This window comes from Pseudorasbora parva, chromosome 10 (genome assembly GCF_024679245.1).
Source record: "Pseudorasbora parva isolate DD20220531a chromosome 10, ASM2467924v1, whole genome shotgun sequence".
NCBI classification, from domain to species: domain Eukaryota; kingdom Metazoa; phylum Chordata; class Actinopteri; order Cypriniformes; family Gobionidae; genus Pseudorasbora; species Pseudorasbora parva.
Window position 1 is genome coordinate 13,315,244 of NC_090181.1, and position 18,176 is coordinate 13,333,419.

The following is an 18,176-nucleotide window of genomic DNA, read 5'->3' on the forward strand; positions in this document are numbered from 1 at the left end:
CCCAGCTCCTCCTCTCGTTGAGTCAGGATTTGACATTCTGATGCCCCCTGAGTCAGACTAAATTCCCGAATTAGGTTGTACATTTCACAGTTTTTTTTGGATTGCTTACACTAAAATGAAAAGTAGTACACTATTAGCAAAACCTTACACTCAAGAAGCAAAACATCAGCCCATATTTGCACAACTATAAGCACATTGTCCACCTCAAACTTGTTGCAAAACTCTAAACACACTTAACATATATTACACACAAAAATCTATCATGAAGTCACTTCCATGCAATACCAAAGCACTAACTGTCAAATGACCAACCAATTGGTTCAACACAGTCATCAGGCGTGCAAACACTTGTTTGCTTTATTGTAGACACACCAATCAGGTGTATTAGCACTATAAAAGCAGCAGGTGAGTTCATGGACTTCAAGCACAATGGAATGAGTCAGAGAAAGAGTAAGACAAGGAGAAGAACGAGGAGGACAAGGAGGAGGAGGAATCAACAGAGGAAGAGATGGAGGCCATGCTGGAGGTAGAGGAAGAGGAAGACAAGAAGGTGCTCAAAGAGGACCGAATCTGACAAATGAGATCCGCGCAACACTGGTTGACCACGTTGTTTGCCTGCGATGTTGATGAAAATCTCTGGCCAGATCCAGCTAGGCGAAGAGAAAATTTCTAGTGTTTTCTCTTTTTTTTCCGTACAACTTTGATTTTTCAGTACAATATGTAAAGTGACATTTTGTTACAGTATTATGAATGAATGAATGAGGCATTTATATAGCGCTTTCAAATGTACAACTGTACACCCAAAGCGCTTCACACTCATGTCAGGGGTCTCTCCTCAATTATGAATGTCCATGTCAACATTTTGGGCGTGTTGAGAAATAAATGAGTTTTTTCAGTCTGCAACATTTTGTGTAGTGTTTGGTAGATTTACATTATATTTGTACTTTGTTGATGGTAGCCTATTCTAATCATAAGGAAGTAGAAGTGCTAAAAGTCTTTTAGGTTTATCACATTATGTGGTCTTAACTACTATGTACTAACATTGTAATTAATCATTTGATACAATGCACTAATTGTGTACATACATGTTTTTACATTGTACTTACATTTTTAAAAATACCTGCTTATAATTACGTCTGTCATTAATTTCTGTAGTTACATTTGTAATAAGACTGTTGGCACGTCCCTTACACCTAACCCTACCCTTAAACTGACCCATATCACCACACCTTTACCTAACTCTACCCGTATCCCACCTCAATATCAGCAAAAGGGCTTTGCAATTCAATTTGAACACAGTAAGTACATTGTACTTATTTTTTGATGTAAGTACACGGTACTTAAGGCCACATAATATAAAGTGGGGCCGAATATAGTAATGCGAAACGTGTGTGTTTTGGATGGTAACTAAGTGTGGTTTTTAAACAGAAGTGTATAGTTTTTACAAGAGTGTTTAATTATGCAAAGGATTTGTAGTGTTTTGCTAATTTGGTGTGAGGCTGTGCTAATTGTGTGTATTGTTTTAAAAACACGGGCCCTGTTTTGAAAATCGTGCTTAAGCAATCCAAAAAACTGTAATAATGACATTATTGCTATCTGTAATACATCGTTGCTTCTGTTCTGTTTACCCTAGGGTGGTTATCGCTGCTGTCCCTGCTCTTATCCAGGCTAGGCTTTATGGATGCCATAATGCAGGAACCATACCACCAATCCAAACTATATGCTAATTGTCTATCATCTTTAACGATAGTGATCCTGACATAAATACATTTAGGCCTACGTATGTTACAAAAGATTTCCATTTCAAATAAATGCTTTTGTTCATCAAATAATCCGGAAATAAGTATCACGATTTCCACATATATATTTTTTTTTTTAATTAAGCAGCACAACTTGATGACGATAAGAAATGCTTCTTTGAAAATATAGCTTTACAATCACAGAAATAAATTACATTTTAAAAGACATTTTAAATATTATTGTTTTTGTTGTATTTCTCATCAAATAAATGCAGCCTTGGTGAGCATAAGAGACCCTAAACGTTTGAACGGTAGTGTACTCAATATAAACTATTATTAATGTGTATACAATTGTATTTTAAGGCATATACCATTTACCGGAAAAAGGACCAAGATGTTGAAACTGTTTGAACATACATTATTTTGATGCTGTATGATTAGCAGTAGGGATTGTGGGAGAGGAAAGAAAGAATAGAATTTTCCGAAAAGCAGTTTAATATTCTTCTAACAGGAAGTGACTCCTGGTTTATTTCCTTGGGTAAACCATCACTACTATAATTACCATCAACCCCAGTATGATAAATTGCTAATTGTTTAATACCCTAATCAGCGTTCATTCTTTGCACAGATAAACTGTGACAGCGCCATTAATTTAAATAGTAATTTCACTTAACGGCCAAAACGGCGCAGCAGATTTTTATGCAACGTTTTCTAGGGGCCGCATCCATCACATCTCTGCAGTGACATAAAGATGTCTGACGTGCTCTAACTCACTTAGGGACAGCAGATGTTGCAGCGCTGCATTTGGTGGCAATTCCCAGGGTGCATTACTTCAGCTCCAATGACTTGCAAATAAACAGCTCAACAATTTTTCCAAAATAGCTCTGCCATCCCGTCCCATCCCTGCCCCGCTGCATTTTTCATGATATTTCATTTAAGACCAGTGAACTTTGACACTCTGACCTCTTGGCTGGGGATGTCCCTCCATTTTGTTCTCCGCACTTGACCTTGGCCTGTCAGCTAAAACAATTCATTTTCCTTCATCTCCACCTTTCAAGCCATGAAAAGGAACAGGAGGGAACACCAATGCCCCTCTAAATCTGGTGTAGGCCCGGTGCAAAAACACAAGCACCCTTTTAGCTCATGCTTTGTTTTTTCAAGCACCGCAAAATGATTTAGCTAATCTTCAGATTTATGATGGATTTGCATACATTCATTAGAGTGTGAGTGAACGCAGGCGAGCATAAGGTGCTTAGGCTGTGTGAATTAAGGTTCAATCACTTAATGATAAGTAAATATTTAGCATGCAATGAACAACTGATAAAAATGTGTGCTGTGGCTTATGCAAGCCTTTGGATACAAAAACTAAAACTTCGAACAAACAAAAGCACTTTTTTTTTGTTTTTTAAATGGCTGTGCACATTCAAAGTCACGCTCAGAGAGCAAAAGGACTCTATAGTGCTTTAAATAGTGGACATTACAAACTTATAAAAACTAGATACATTTCAGAAAATTTCTTTCAAATTATTATTATTTGCAAATTTATTTAACTCATTTGTCAGTTGAATGTCACCGGTTACAAGATTATGTATTTTTTCTAGTTAAATAAAATATACTTTAGCCCCTGGAGGCACAGAAAAAGGAAATGTGTCAAACGGTCAGTTTAAAAAACATTTTCTGTTTTGCTATACTTTATAGAACCAAGATACACTGTTGTTAAAATGTTGGCTATATAAAGCGGTGCAGGTATGACATCTCTTTGCAGACCAAAACACGGACGCGGTTTCATAATACCAAAGTCAATTTTTTTTATGATACTTTGTTTAAATGAGGTTTGTGCTGAACACAAACTCAAGACACTTTCACATTTTATTCTATGACATAAAACAAGTCAGTATTAGAATAATTGTGATTCTTTTGAAGCTGTTACGTGTCTTGAAAAAAGCGGCTGCTAACAAGTGACTGATACGTGAGACACTCATTATGCTCATAATTTTGCTTTTATAAACTATTCTAACTCAAATATTCTGGGAAAGTGTTTTTAGATAAAACTGAAAGAGTTGTCGGAAGCTTAGTGATGGTGGCGTTGAAGTCAAGTGACCGTGGTGTAGCTCATTTATAGCCTACCTTTAGGCTTTTACTTCTAGCAACGGCATTTATGCTTTAAAATTATACATTAGTAAAAGTTGTGTTCATCTGTTATAACTATATTGGTGGACAAAATATGTAGGATTTATAAACTTTTGTTGATCACAGAGCTTGTTTTTTTGTGATAGTCCAAAAGCCTAGGGAAACAGCAAACTTTTGTTTGTATATACTTGTGTATACTTTTTTTCGTTTTTCGTTCATCATCTTTGCTTTATTTTCCATGAAGTATTATTTTCAGCTATGATAAAGAAACATTCACTCTTGCATTTCATTTTTGTGCATTTTGGGGGGCGGAGCATTGAAGGGAGGCGTGTGTTTGTTTGAGTTGATTTCAGATATCAACAGTGTTTAACAATGTTTCTCAGAAATCATTTATTACAAGTTTAATTGTTCGCATATGCAACCTTGTAAATTAGGTGTAATAAAAGTATTCTGGGCATTAACACAAATGTGTTTTTGTGTTTAAAAAAGCAAAAGATACAGGGCAGTGGATTTTTTTTTTTCAGACAAGCCTTTTTTAAACGTTAAATGTTTTGAGTGTCTTGTGTGTAGAACACTGTGTCATGCAAAAGATGTGAGTACAATGGTCAAGCGTCCATCTAGAGCACGTTTAAATAGGTAAAACTATGGAAAAGCAATGTAGTGGAATGTAAAAATGCAACCATGAATGTAATGATAAAATTTTAATGTAAAAAAACAACAACCTAAAAGTATCATTTGTTGTGTTTCAGTCATGTGCATTTAAAGTTTTATGTTCATGCTCAAATCTCCCCCTTTCAGATCCCCCAAAGAGCAGTGAAAATATTACTGCTAACCAAGCACTTTCTGTCACATGCAGCAGCGGCCAATGAATGAAACACAGAAAGTCATTTTAATGTGCAGTTCTTTCACCTCTCCCTCAGGAACAGCCGGAATAAATAAATGAATAAAACCAATGTTACTCACATATGGAGCAAAAACAACGTAACCTTGTTTTCAGGCCTTCCTGCTCAGGTCTCTAAAGCGGCAGAAAGCTTAACAGTAGCGCGGTCCTAAAGCTCTTGCCTGATCATTACCCTTTTTTTCAGTGATATTTTTTTTTTAAATTTGTTTTTCTTTTTGTAATATCTCACAGCCATCTCTCTTTCTACATTCTTTCTTCAAATCTCTTGCTCATTCTCTCTCCTCCTCCATCATGAGTGCATATGCCCCTTACTTCTGATTGGATACAAGTGTGTTGAGCTGCTCGCTCCAAGCCACTTTCAATAGCATTTCTCAGAAATTGCACTACACCTTTGCATAGTTAACCTTTTTACAGCATTAATTAATTAATGTTTAATTATTTACACATATATTTTAAAGTGCACATGTGACGGACAAGTAAGAGCTGTGCATGTAAACCTGACACTAGAGGCTGCGATCTTTAGCATTCTTGTTAGTGCGCCCCCCTCCCACATCAGAGACCCCAGTTCGAAGAGAGGGTTGAGTAGAACCAGTTACATTTGGTGCCGTGACCCATATGGGAGTGAGGTTTAGGGGGTGAGGGTTTTGCATGTAGGCCGGTAAGAGTTGTGCGTGTAAACCTCATTCCCCTGATCTCAAGAAGCGCTCTAGCAACTGACACTATAGACACTGCTGTCTTTATCATCCTTGTTAGCGTCCTATATCGGAGACCCCAGATTGAATCCCACTCAGAGTGGGACCAGTTAAATTTGGTGCCGTGACCCGGATTGGAGTGAGCGTAACGGATGTAGATCAGTAAGAGCTGTTAGTGTACACCTCACCCCCCTAAACTCAAGAGGACATTAGCGACTGACACTAGTGGCTGTGGTCTTTACCTTTACCTCTTTACCTTTAAATAAGGCAACTTCTTGTTAGCACGCCAGACTCTCATGCCGGAGAAAGACCCCGGTTTGAATTCCGCTCGGAGCAGGTTGAGTAGGACCAGTTAAATTTGGTGCCGTGACCTTGTAACAGTGTAACAATGTTACTACACTGCTATTAAAACAACAAAACTGTCACCATCAGTGTTCTGACAGCACCATTTCTCTTACTAAACATGAGCAAAGCATTAGGAATCTGTACTTTGTGATTAGTAGTTGAGCCATGCAAAATGCTTTAATTGCTCAAGGATATTAACTGAGATTATTAGCAGTGAGTAAGGTAAAAAAAAAAAGCTATCATCATAACGGTTGAAAGAAAATTCTTAATCTGCATGATCTCCAATCCGTCTCAGCAAAAAAATGACCCAGACGTGTGTTCAAAATGATCCCCTCTCTGGCATTCATGTCTTGTCATTTGCAAGACAGCTTTGGCAGAACAATATGAGGACACATGAGCCATGATGAAGCGCTCGTGCAGTAACAAATACAACGCAGACACTGACGCATTCAGCTACAGGGATCATTTCCACTCACAAATGGTCATTGTGTCCTTGAGAACATATTTAATTATTGCACTTTTTGACATCGTCACAGCTATTTCCACACCCACTCTTATGATCTCTCTCTCTCACACGCATACACAGCTCTAAAGCTTTTAACACTTAAATGGTGTAAAATATTCAGATTTAACCTTGACTGTTATACAGGCACTGTGCTTTTAAGCAGAGCTCTGTACATAAGCAGATATTAAAAGATATCTCTGTATGACACCAAGCTCGATGCAAAGAGCCCTGTAATCCAAATCTAAACTTTAAACAGGACAGCGGGACATTCACAGTAATACCCTATATTACTCAAGGCTATTGTCTAAACTGTTTCCCATGTCTCAAATGGAACAATTCAGCAGACTGGATTGAATTTCGACAGTTTAAAGGCTCTCGTAACTTGTCATGAAGGATGATGAAATGTTCCACAGTTCCCCTTCAAACAGATGTCATTGTTTCTGTAACTAGTGTGGAATTGGGGTCATGTATTTAAAGGCTTTAAAATATATATCAATAAATAAATACCACACTTTTTAGTGTAAATAGAATGTAAAACATTTCTTGTTTATGTAGATTAAAGGGATAGTTCACTTTGAAATTAAATTTTGATATGTTTTAGCCAACTCATGGGCATCCGAGATGTAGGAGTATTTGTTTCCCCAGTAGTTTCAATTTTGATCATTTTAGGTCAAACCGTTCTTGTCTGTGCCTCACATAATGCAGGTCTATGGTCACCACCTCAAAGAGCATACACAGAGAAGTCCAAATTAAACAATCCCCCATCGTAAGTACACACTGATGACCTAAGACACGAAACGAGCGGTTTGTATGAGAAAACGAACAGTATTTATATCGTTTTTACCTCTTGTACACCACTAGGTCCGACTGATCCGAGGGCGCGCGTTTTTCTCACACAAACCACTCGTTTCGTGTTTTAGGTCATCAGTGTGTACTTACGATGGGGGATTGTTTAATTTGGACTTCTCTGTGTATGCTCTTTGAGGTGGTGACCATAGACCTGCATTATGTGAGGCACAGACAAGAACGGTTTGACCTAAAATGATCAACATTGAAAATACTGGGGAAACAAATACTCCTACATCTCAGATGCCCATGAGGTAAGCTAAAACATATCAAAATTTAATTTCAAAGTGAACTATCCCTTTAAGTGTTTTCTTTTAACATTCAGAGTTTTTTACTAAATGAGTAGAAGGCTCCTTTTATAGTCATTATGGTAATACCATATAATATGGTAATATATGGCAATAATAAATGTGTAATAATATAATTAATATAGTTTATAATAGCTAATATAATAAATAATATATTTTTATTCAATTATTTTTATTTTTAACATTAATAAAGTCATCATCAAAAACCAAACTACCAGAGACTTCATATGGCACATAATGCTTTTCAAAATTGATTTATTATTTGATCAATCAATTGTTTCTTTAGTGATTTATACACTGAGCCCAAAAGGTGACACTGGTTATTTTCTTTTGCAATTTGACTAATGGCTGTATTTTTTGAGACTGGTTCAGGGATTGGTTCACAGGCAGCTTTTCAAACAGCTGATGGCTGTCTCTAACAATTCCATCTCCACTGCGCTGGAGTGCTGCGAGTCCTGACAGTGTAGAGTGTAATGTGTGACAGATCGCACTTTGGGGACCTGGTAATCACATTTCCATCGGCCATCAGCTGGATCTCAGTGGGACATCCTCAGAAAACCGCCTGTGATTTTATTTCCACAATCTGGAGGAGCACGTGTGTCTTAAACACAATGTCATTGCATTTCTGCACAACAGAGCTCAGAAATAAATAAATAAATAAAAACAACATTACTGTTCAAAGGCGTGAGGTTGTTAATGTTTTTTAATGTTTTCAAAAAAAGAAACGTATGAATTTATTTGATAAAAAATATCACTGTGAAATATTAATGCAATTTAAAATAACTGTTTTATATTTTAATATATTTTTTATGTAATTTGTTCCTGTGATGGCAAAGCTGAATTTTCAGCATCATTACTCCAGTTTTGAATTGGAACACATGATCCTTAAGAAATCATTCTAATATGCTGATGTGGTGCTCAAGGAACATTTCTTTCTATTATCAATGTTAAAAAACGTTTTGCTGCATTATTTCTGTGGAAATAATAAAAAAAGTAATAACCAAATAATAATATTTTGTGATACATTTTTTAAGATTATTTGATGAATAAAAATGTCAAAAGAACAATTTATTTGAAATAGAAATATTTTGTAATATTAAAAAATATTATTTTACTATCACTTCTGATCCCTTTAATGCATTTTTGTTTTGCTTGAGTTGGACTTTGTGTTTGATTTGCAATTTTCCCACTTCCCAGTTTATTTTCCTGTTTTAGTTCATCAGTGGTTCGCCATGGTATTTGATTTGCCCTCATGTGTTATACCTGTGTCATGTTAATTACCTTGTTTGGTCCCTTATGTATTTATAGCCTTGTGTTTGTTTCATTCTTCTCTCATTTAAAAAAAAAAAAAAAGTTTTGTTTCCTGCATAGCCTACAATGTTTTTTTATTTTTTTTATTTACAGGGACAGTGCATATTAATATACATTTCTGTCAATATGCCAGAGTTAGCCAAAAGGCTATTTTTCACCTGCAGTCCATAGATGTGTGTTTCTGAGTTTATTTTGATTAAAGAAAATGCCTGCTAATAGATCTAGCTCGTTTATTTTACAGTTTTACAATAGTTTATATAACTTTTGGAAGGAAGAACTGTCTATAGTAATCATTATTATTATCATTATTAACTCATTCCCCGCCAGCGTTTAAAAAAAATGTTGCTAGCCACCGCCAGGGATTTCACCAAAATTTAATAGCTTATAGAATATTTTGTTTTATGAATATCTGAGCATGCAATATATCAAAAGAAAGAGCTGACCCTCTTCAACAAACAAACAAAAAAATGTTTTATTCATACAGCCGTAACCTACCCAGCGTCCCACGTAAGCCTAAAGAATAATAGTCTTCCATATCAACGGGGTGGCTTATCATGGAGATGGTCATAGCTGCTGTTTCTTTTCACTGTTGTCGTTTCACAGGAAGAGGTTTGGTTCTTTATTCCCATTTATTTTCTAGCCATAACCAGTGTTGTTAACACTGGGGAAGTGTACCTAGTCCAATGGAGAGTGACGCTACAGAGGCCACATCCTTCCCGTAGCGAGGAGCATGTGGAAACACACATATGGACTGATCTGGGGGGCAGTGCTACATATGGAAAAAACTCCGCAGTAGATCCTGCCTAGATAGAAATGGAACTATTACAGACGCAGAGATGGGGCAGAACAGAATCTTTCCAGGGAAAGACATAGGTTTATGGGAAAACGCACCGTGGAAGAATACACATATGTGATTACCAAGAGGGAATCACAGCATATGGGCATCTAGCCCAGTACAAGGGCTGACAGACCAGGCATGCAACTTGAGTACTGGGTATGGTGTCGGACGCCTCCGCCACACCTGACTGCCAAAAGATGCTCAGCGGAAACTCAATCCAGGGTTCCCAGCAGGGCAACAGCAGAGGGAACTCGTACCATTCCAAAGAAGGAGAGCCGCGACCGCAATGCCAACATGGTCATGCTACTCAGAGGTGATTGGGGCTCCCAAGTGAGACCCAGATAGGCCAGAATTGACATAACGCTGAATGTGACTGATTGAATGGGAAACATGTAACACCTGGTCTCACATATTATCAACATCAGAAATAAGCAAAATATGCAGCTACTCTATATTAGCTACCCTATTAAAGCTAATTAAACTCCTATAAAGCGTTTTACCAAATACATGTTTGTCAACAGCACATTGCAGTTCTGACTCACATTGCATCCTCCTCAGCCAAGAGAAGAGGATATCAGCTCATGACATATGCTGTGTTATCTGTCCATTAGCTTATATTTGCAGAGACACTCACCGCTGGTAAAGGAGACAGAACCTTGAGGGAGTTGGGGTGTCTTTATCAAGGTTAAGTAGCTCATTCAATAATAGAGCAGGCTGACAGCGTCAGGAGCCAGCGTGGAGCTCGCGGCGTGAGCCCCCAGCATCACGCACCAGCGGTGTGGCTACCAGGCAAATGGCCTTTAGTTATCCTAACAGTACTATCCATCATAACATATGCTCTCCCCAGGATGCTCTCTTTAATGAGCGATGACTTCTTCATCTGCCTTATTTCAGTAAGATGAAGGAAGAAAGAGAAAATCAAGCGAGGTTATGTGAGCAAGCGCTGTGGTGTAGTGTTTTAAACTAGAGGAAAACGTTTCTACTAGCTTCTGAAATAACTTCAGGCATATAGTTAAGTTATTGAAGTGATTAAGTTTCTTTAAAAAGGGCGGGGGTGGGGGGCAGCTTTGAAAAAAATGTATATCAAGGACATGGTGATTAAACAAAAGCTTGAAAATGATGCCACCGAACGACTTACAGAGTGTGTTTGTATGATAAATACACTGATGCCACTGACCTCATGGTGGCCATTAGTTCTGTTGCATCCTGGGAGCCTGCTGTGGGCTTGGCACAGCTCTGGTTGGTGTTTAGATAGACTCAGCTCCATCATCCAGCCTGACAAAGATGGCTGACACTAGGGCCAGTGCCCATCCAGCCCATCTGTGCCCAGGTGCCCACTTTAGTGGGGCACTGCGGGGGAGCCTGGGTGACCCCAAGAGGGTTCAGCTCCTCTGACACTCCACCACAGTGTCATTAGAAAGTCACTAAGGAGTGAGGGCTAAACTTAGCTGAAAAATAAGTGGCCATACGTGCTTTGCCCCATTTAAAGTTAGTGCCACATTTTCTGTTTTAAATCAGGAGTGGGATTAAGGCTCAAAAACAAAGGTATTCCAAACAGTAACAAGCAGCTACAATAAATGGATTGTACTATGATAAGTATAGTGGGGGACATGCAAAAATGCAAATTCAACTGTGTGCCACATAACTATAGCAGTTTACTTCCATGGGTTATGACAAATTACGTCCACTCAGCACCGCTTACATTCTCTGGTCTGGAACATCACAAGCTTAATATCAGCACGCTTGGACTACTGCTCAACCAATCAAATATGAGGACCAGAACTATGTTTTCTATAAAATACACTACTAAAGCAACTCAATTCTTTTTAACATTGATAATGATAGGAAATATTTATTAAGCACTAAATTAGCATATTACAATTTCTGAAGGATAATGTGACACTGACATCTGGGTAATGGCTGCTGAAAATTCAAATTTGCCGTCACATGAATAAATTACATTTAAAATATATTAAAATAGAAAACAGTAGTTTTACTGTTCACACAATATGTTTTATATTATATTTTATATAGTTTTATTGTATTGTTGATTAAATAAATGCAGCCTTGGTGAAAATAAGGGATCTCACTGACCCCAAACATTTAAATAGCAATGTACAATACAACACAAGTTATGATTATCCAACTTTGTTCTACAAGTTTCTGAACCCTCACCTGAAACATGTTTATGAGGCCTCCCTTGGTCGGCATCCCCACAGCACACTGCTTCTCTAGGGACTAGCTGTCCTCCACAGCACTGGGAGCTGAAGCCATCATAAAGACGCCCCCCACAGCAGATCTGTCCGGCTCCAGAGTCGAAAGGACTCCCACCACAGCACGAGTCCCCGAGACCGACAGATACACGCCGTTCCACAGAGTCAGGACAGCAGACCTCTCCTACAAAAAACACATATGAAAAAATTAAATATGTGCTGTAAAATAATCAATGCTCATAAAATGAGCATTTTTGCTCAGCCTATACTCAATTCACTGTGTCAAGGCCTGGTGGGACTAGTACTTGCCTGGTGGGACTAGTATGTAATATCCTCCACAGCACTGGTATTGAGACAGAGGCTGGACAAACTGTCCTCCACAACACACACTACCAGAATCCTTTGAAGTTGGAAAATAGCGCTCTTCACAACACTGATGGGACTGATTTAGGCTGTGAACGGTCCCTGCACAGCACACCTGCAACAATAAAACACATACACAAAAAAAGTATGCAAAATATATGCAATTCAAATGCATTATCCACACAAGTTTTGCAGTCCTCAAGGCAATTAGGAAGTAAAGAGGTGGCAATGCCTTAGCCCTGAGGGCCCAGAGAGGCACATGTGAGAGCAGGTAGAAATCCAGCCCACCTCTTTGCTCCACAGCGGTGAGCTATATTTAGCCGGACTCCACTGCCTACTTTGGCGAGAAATCAGGACAGGATAGATTCTCTACAGCGCTGAGATGATACTCTTGTGGCGTCTGAAAAATCTGTATTGCCCTGAGCCACTGACATTGTCCTTACCTTCTGGCCCAGCTTCCAGTAGAAAAATGGCATACAGTAAATACCTCCTCTGCTGTGCCTTTGAGAGGTCTGAACTTTTGAACCTATTTGAACCCGGTTTATCAAACTCCTGAGAATTAACCACTATGTGTGAAGACAGTACAAAATAAAGCTTCATCATATAGTACATAATTGCCCTCAAAACACAATTTAAAGTACAAGGGATGTCAAGTGATTAAAGTCCAATATGGATTATATAAATAAAATCCCTCGGATGTTGATTGGATGGAGGCAGGATATGAGAATGCAGTCATTTGTAAAAAACTAAAATTATATAAAAGAATAATTTGTTTTTACTATTAGGACTTTACATGGACTAAATGTTTGGAGAAGTCTATCAAAAGCAAAAAAATTGCCTTTACATGCACATGAACTTTAAAGATATCCTATTCTTAATCCGTAGGGTTTAATATGGAGTTGGGCCACTCTTTGCAGTTATAACAGCTTCAATTCTTCATTGAAGGCTTTCCACAAGGTTTACCTCATTTGTGAGGTCAAGCACTGATGTTGGACGAGAAGGCCTGGCTCGCAGTCTCTGCTCTAATTCATCCTAAAGGTGTTATGTTGGGTTGAGGTCAGGACTCTGTGCAGGCCAGTCAAGTTCCTCTACATCAAACTTGCTCATCCATGTCTTTATGGACCTTGCTTTGTGTACTGGTTCACAGTCATGTTGGAACAAGTATGGGCCATCTCCAAACTCTTCCCACAAAGTTGGGAGAATTAAATTGTCCAAAATGTTCAAATGCTTGTCCAGTGGCGGCGTGGTTTACGCCACCGCATCCGGCGCTTGGCATTGTACTTAGTGATGTAAGGAGGGGATACAGCTGCTCGGCCATGGAAACCCATTCCATGAAGCTTACATACTAATCTGAAGGCCACATAAAGTTTGGAGGTCTATAGCTATTGACTCTAAACTAAAGTTGCCGACTTCTGCACCCTGTGTGCCTCAGTATGCGCTGACCCCGCGCTGTGATTTTACGTGACCTACCGGTTAATGGGTGAGTAGCTGTTGTTCCCAATTGCTTCCACTTTGTTATAATGCCACTAACAGTTAACCGTGGTTTAGTAGTGAAGAAATTTAAAGTGTTGATTAGTCAATCAAATTAACTGTATATTTATCAATATTTGCTGAGGGGAATATAGTGTTGGACAATGATGGATCTTTAAGTCAAAACAGTTGACAATCACTAGTCCAGCTTAAATTTTCCTCCACAAGTGAATCCCTTATTTCAGAAATATATATATTTATTTATTTTTCTATTGTCTTTTTGTTTCGTTTTTGTTTTTTTAAAAACAACACATTAAATGGATATCCCTAGTTATACCATATAATATATTTCCTAGTGGCACAAAAAAAAAGAATCAATCAAAACACCTTTCACACCGTTTTAAACTTTTTATAACACGGAATTCAAGACATTAACACATCATCACAATAGTGTGTCATGTTGCCTCTGTAAAACTCATTTTTCTATTATACTGCTTTACAGCTTTGAAAGCTCTTGTCCTTATCTGAGTTGTGTTCTCTTTGTGTGCTTGTCTCTAGTGTATTACTGTCTGATTTAAGCTGGTGGAGACGTATGGCCTGTGTTTGCTTGCCAAGTTGGCTGTATTTCAATAACACCAGGATGGCAGCAATTGCAGAAGACAAGTTAATCTGTTTACTGAAAACAATCACAGGGACTGTACTTCATAGATAAATACCAGCCACTCAAACGGATACGCCACTGTTTCTTCAAAGAATAGTTTATGAGCTAAACTAATGGTCCAAGTGTAACATTTGAAATGAGGTTTCTGTGTAGTTACCTGTGTTTCGGGCTTATAACAGGTCTTGCCGCAGAAGTCTTTTTCAGCAGGGCACTCCAGGTACGAGCAGCGAGTCTGAGACAGAAACACCTGCTGGGATTGCAGCTCCTCACACCACTTCAGAGTCCTCCGCCACACGTCATATCCTCCCAGAATGCCATTGGGCTGACCAGGTGACATCCATTCCAGTTTAACCGATCTAACTCATACAGACACAGCACAGATATAACACCTTCACAAATATTGCTCACCACTTGGTTTATATTGTCAAAGTCTGGTTTAAGCTCACTTTGTTTTTGTTCTGTCACTGTCAAGGGCATGTAATATAATAGAAAAATGGTGATAATTGCCTCATTATATAGCACTTTCAACAACTTGATATACTAGAGCCAAATATATTGTGCTGAGCAGTATGAGTTATGATGTGTCATCTTTTCTTTTTCTGATGTACTTCTTGTATTGATTTTCCTCTCCACTCATCATGCAGGAGAAGCTGGCTTTCCACAGAAAATAAAATATTTTGTTCACTACTGCTTACTAAAAAATATTGAGTACCTTGTCATTCAAATTTTATTAGATATTTAAGAAATTAAGGCATTATTAGATATTTATATTACATAATTAAGTTGTACTACTATAAATACACTCTACCACAATTTAAACATTTTGTAATATTTAGTAGTAACAGCAACATTTTGCTGTGTAAACATGATGTTTTTTGTAGTTCCAGACTATATGACCATTGATGATCCAATTCAACCATACAAATAAGTAATAGCCAGTCCTTCCAGAAAAAAAATAAGAAAAAAAGAAAAAAAAATGTCATTGTTGCAGGTAAAGATTTGATGGATTTTGAAGAATTTGAAAACTCAATCTTCTTGAAACGTAATTTAAAAAAAAAAATGCATTGGAATGTGCGGGATATTTTTTGGATGTAGTATTTAGCTTCTCTTAAATGAAGTGCTTCCAATGCACAAAGCGCAATCTCTTACTGCAACATAAATTTACATATTACTAATATACTTACAACTGTAAGGTTTTTGAAACTAGTATGGATTTAACACACTGGTAACAAAAAAGTGCAATCTTACAACTATAAAGTTGCATCAACTCCTGAGTGAATATACAACAGTCCACTGTGAAAATGAAAACTATAACTGCGTAGCCTCTAACACTGGCAAATCATTCGCCATCCTCATCCTCCATCCCCTCTCCCTCAACATCCATCTCCAGGGTTTGCAGATTTTCGATGATGTTCACGTCACGCAATTACATCACTTCATATTGTTTCCATGGTAATAAAATGTCTGCTCTTGTGTGAAGTAAATGAAACATTTTAAAACGTTCTGCTAAGATTTATGTGACTTTTTTACAATGAAAATACGGTAATTATAAAATCATGCAGGCCCCGCATATTTTGCCCCGGGAATCGGAAATGTATGTGGCATCTTTGGAAAAAAGGGTCCCCCGCATAAATATGCGGAGATTGGCTGATTATGCATTAAATCAGGCGATCGCATAATAACGTTTTTCTGGAGGGACTGAATTGCTTTGAAAGCATAAAAAGCACTCTCCCTGAAAAATCACTCTCCAAAACACATGAACACACACAGCAGAGTTTGCAAAGCATCACGAGACGAGAGACGGCGTTAAATTACCTCACGTAATAATAATAATAATGAATATAAACAACATACAGCGCTCTGAATTGTAGCACCGAACTGCTGCAGATTAATTTTGCCATTGATTGTGTTGACATAAAAAAACGCATCAAACGCACAGGTTGCCTTTACGTCATTTTGGTGAGGACATGGTGGGAACGCATAACCTTACAGAACGTGCTGATGACGTGTGACCAGTGTTGGGCATAATTGCTATGCTAATGTTAAGCTGACACAGACTATATAAATATATATAAATATATTTAGACCACTTAACTTAGAGATTGCTATTGGGATGTGATTTTCAACCAGCAAAACAAAACATGTTTTTATAGTAAAAGTGACACAAAAATCATGTAATGCATTACTTTCCATCAAAAGTAATTAGTTTCACAATATTAGCAATATTTAAATGCATTACATTTAAAGATATTTTAAAGTACCTTTGGTAAACTTTAAATTAATAAAATTTAACTAGCACACACTAGGAAACCTGCCGTGGCATACTGTAAGCAACATAAGAATTCAACTCTTACTAGCCTTCATAAATAAATAAAAATGTCAAGAAATCAAAATGAAATAAAACCAAAAGCACAGGACAAAACAAATGCAGGTTGCTGCCTTAAGGAGCACTGCAGAGAGCTATCAGGAAGAGAAGATAGGAAGGAAAAACAAAAAAGCCATTAAACAAGCCTTATTTCTTTCTTAACTGTAGCCATAACCTTATGGAAATGTGCTTTTGTTTTCATCATCTTTTTCATCTTCTCTCTACATATGATAATATCCATACCGCGCTGTGATTCGGCTTCCTTTGCTTTTTGCCCATCTCTTTTGTGTTGTGCAAATCTCTTGTCACATATGTAAGACGTGGAGAATGACATAATTACGGTTTGCGAGGGTCTTTCCTCTCCTCTGCCCCCTCCCTGATGAGGAAGCTAATTGATAGTGAAGGCCCCTGACGACTTAAAGCTGACAGACCTTAGTATCTGATTAGGAATTCATGAAATGGGACAAGGATTCCTTTTTTAAAGTACAGATAGAGGATCGTTTGCCGTTTACTGTGCCTTTACAACACACAATATTATTCATGATTACTTTCCTTTTGGAGGGATGGGGGATGGGGAAACAGCTTTGCTATAACAAATGCATTAGTATTATATTACAAAGGGTGTCATTGCTGTCCACCGTTAATCCCTCATGGAGAGAAATAACTGGAATTCATATTGGGCAGCAGCAGCGGGTAAGCCATCAGTTGCAGCACTTGTCATATTTCAATCAAGGCTTAAGCCAGCCGCCAATTCCCGTGCCCAGCCCCCACGCAGCACCAGAGAAAGAATTAATGAATTAGCTATTGATTAAATTCCACTCGAGCAAATCTAGCGTGGCAAATAAATGAACTGTTTGGGGCATGTGTAGGCCACAGCCAGCCATGTCGGGCCAATCGATCAGTAGTTAGTATTCTATTGGGAGGGAAGTACAGCACACTGGTGATATGACATGAGGGTTGGAGACAGCACGGCAGGAAATGTGTGAATAGTGGCTTACTATGGCACACAGAGCCCTTGTCACTTCAAAAACACAATTTTACAGCATTTACACTGTTACACTGTGGCATGTGTAAGATGTTCTTATTTATTGTGTACCGTGTACCAGGTCTACACTGGATGCAACAAATTTCAAGCTGTTAGGGATGCATTCCATCTAAGAGAATGTTCAATGCAAGACAACAGCAACAGGTGAAAACTATATATCCTACTTTATGTTCCAGTGGAAATGAAATAATGAATAAAATAATACAAAACCCAAATAATTTAAACTGAGAAAATGTATAATTTTAAGGGGAAAATAAGTTGATTTTAAATTTTATGTCATCAACACATCTCAAAAAAGTTGGGACAAGGCCATGTTTACCGCTGTGTGGCATTCCCTCTTCTTCTTATAACAGTCTGCAAACCTCTGGGGACTGAGGAGGCAAGTTGCTCAAGTTTAGGAATAGTAATGTTGTCCCATTCTTATCTAATGCAGACTTCTAGTTG

The 18,176-nt window shown here is 38.0% G+C and overlaps 1 protein-coding gene across 1 annotated transcript in view; it reads right to left on the reverse strand.

The window, feature by feature from the left end:
* The window catches only part of ush2a (Usher syndrome 2A (autosomal recessive, mild)), a 274,001-nt gene that overhangs the window by 70,934 nt on the left and 184,891 nt on the right, over nucleotides 1-18,176 (reverse strand). Inside the window, exons 48-50 of the mRNA XM_067455206.1 lie at nucleotides 14,480-14,678; nucleotides 12,138-12,306; nucleotides 11,791-12,012 (exon numbers count right to left, since the gene is read on the reverse strand). Coding sequence (XP_067311307.1) covers nucleotides 11,791-12,012; nucleotides 12,138-12,306; nucleotides 14,480-14,678 — 590 coding nt within the window. The remainder of the gene's footprint in view (nucleotides 1-11,790; nucleotides 12,013-12,137; nucleotides 12,307-14,479; nucleotides 14,679-18,176) is intronic.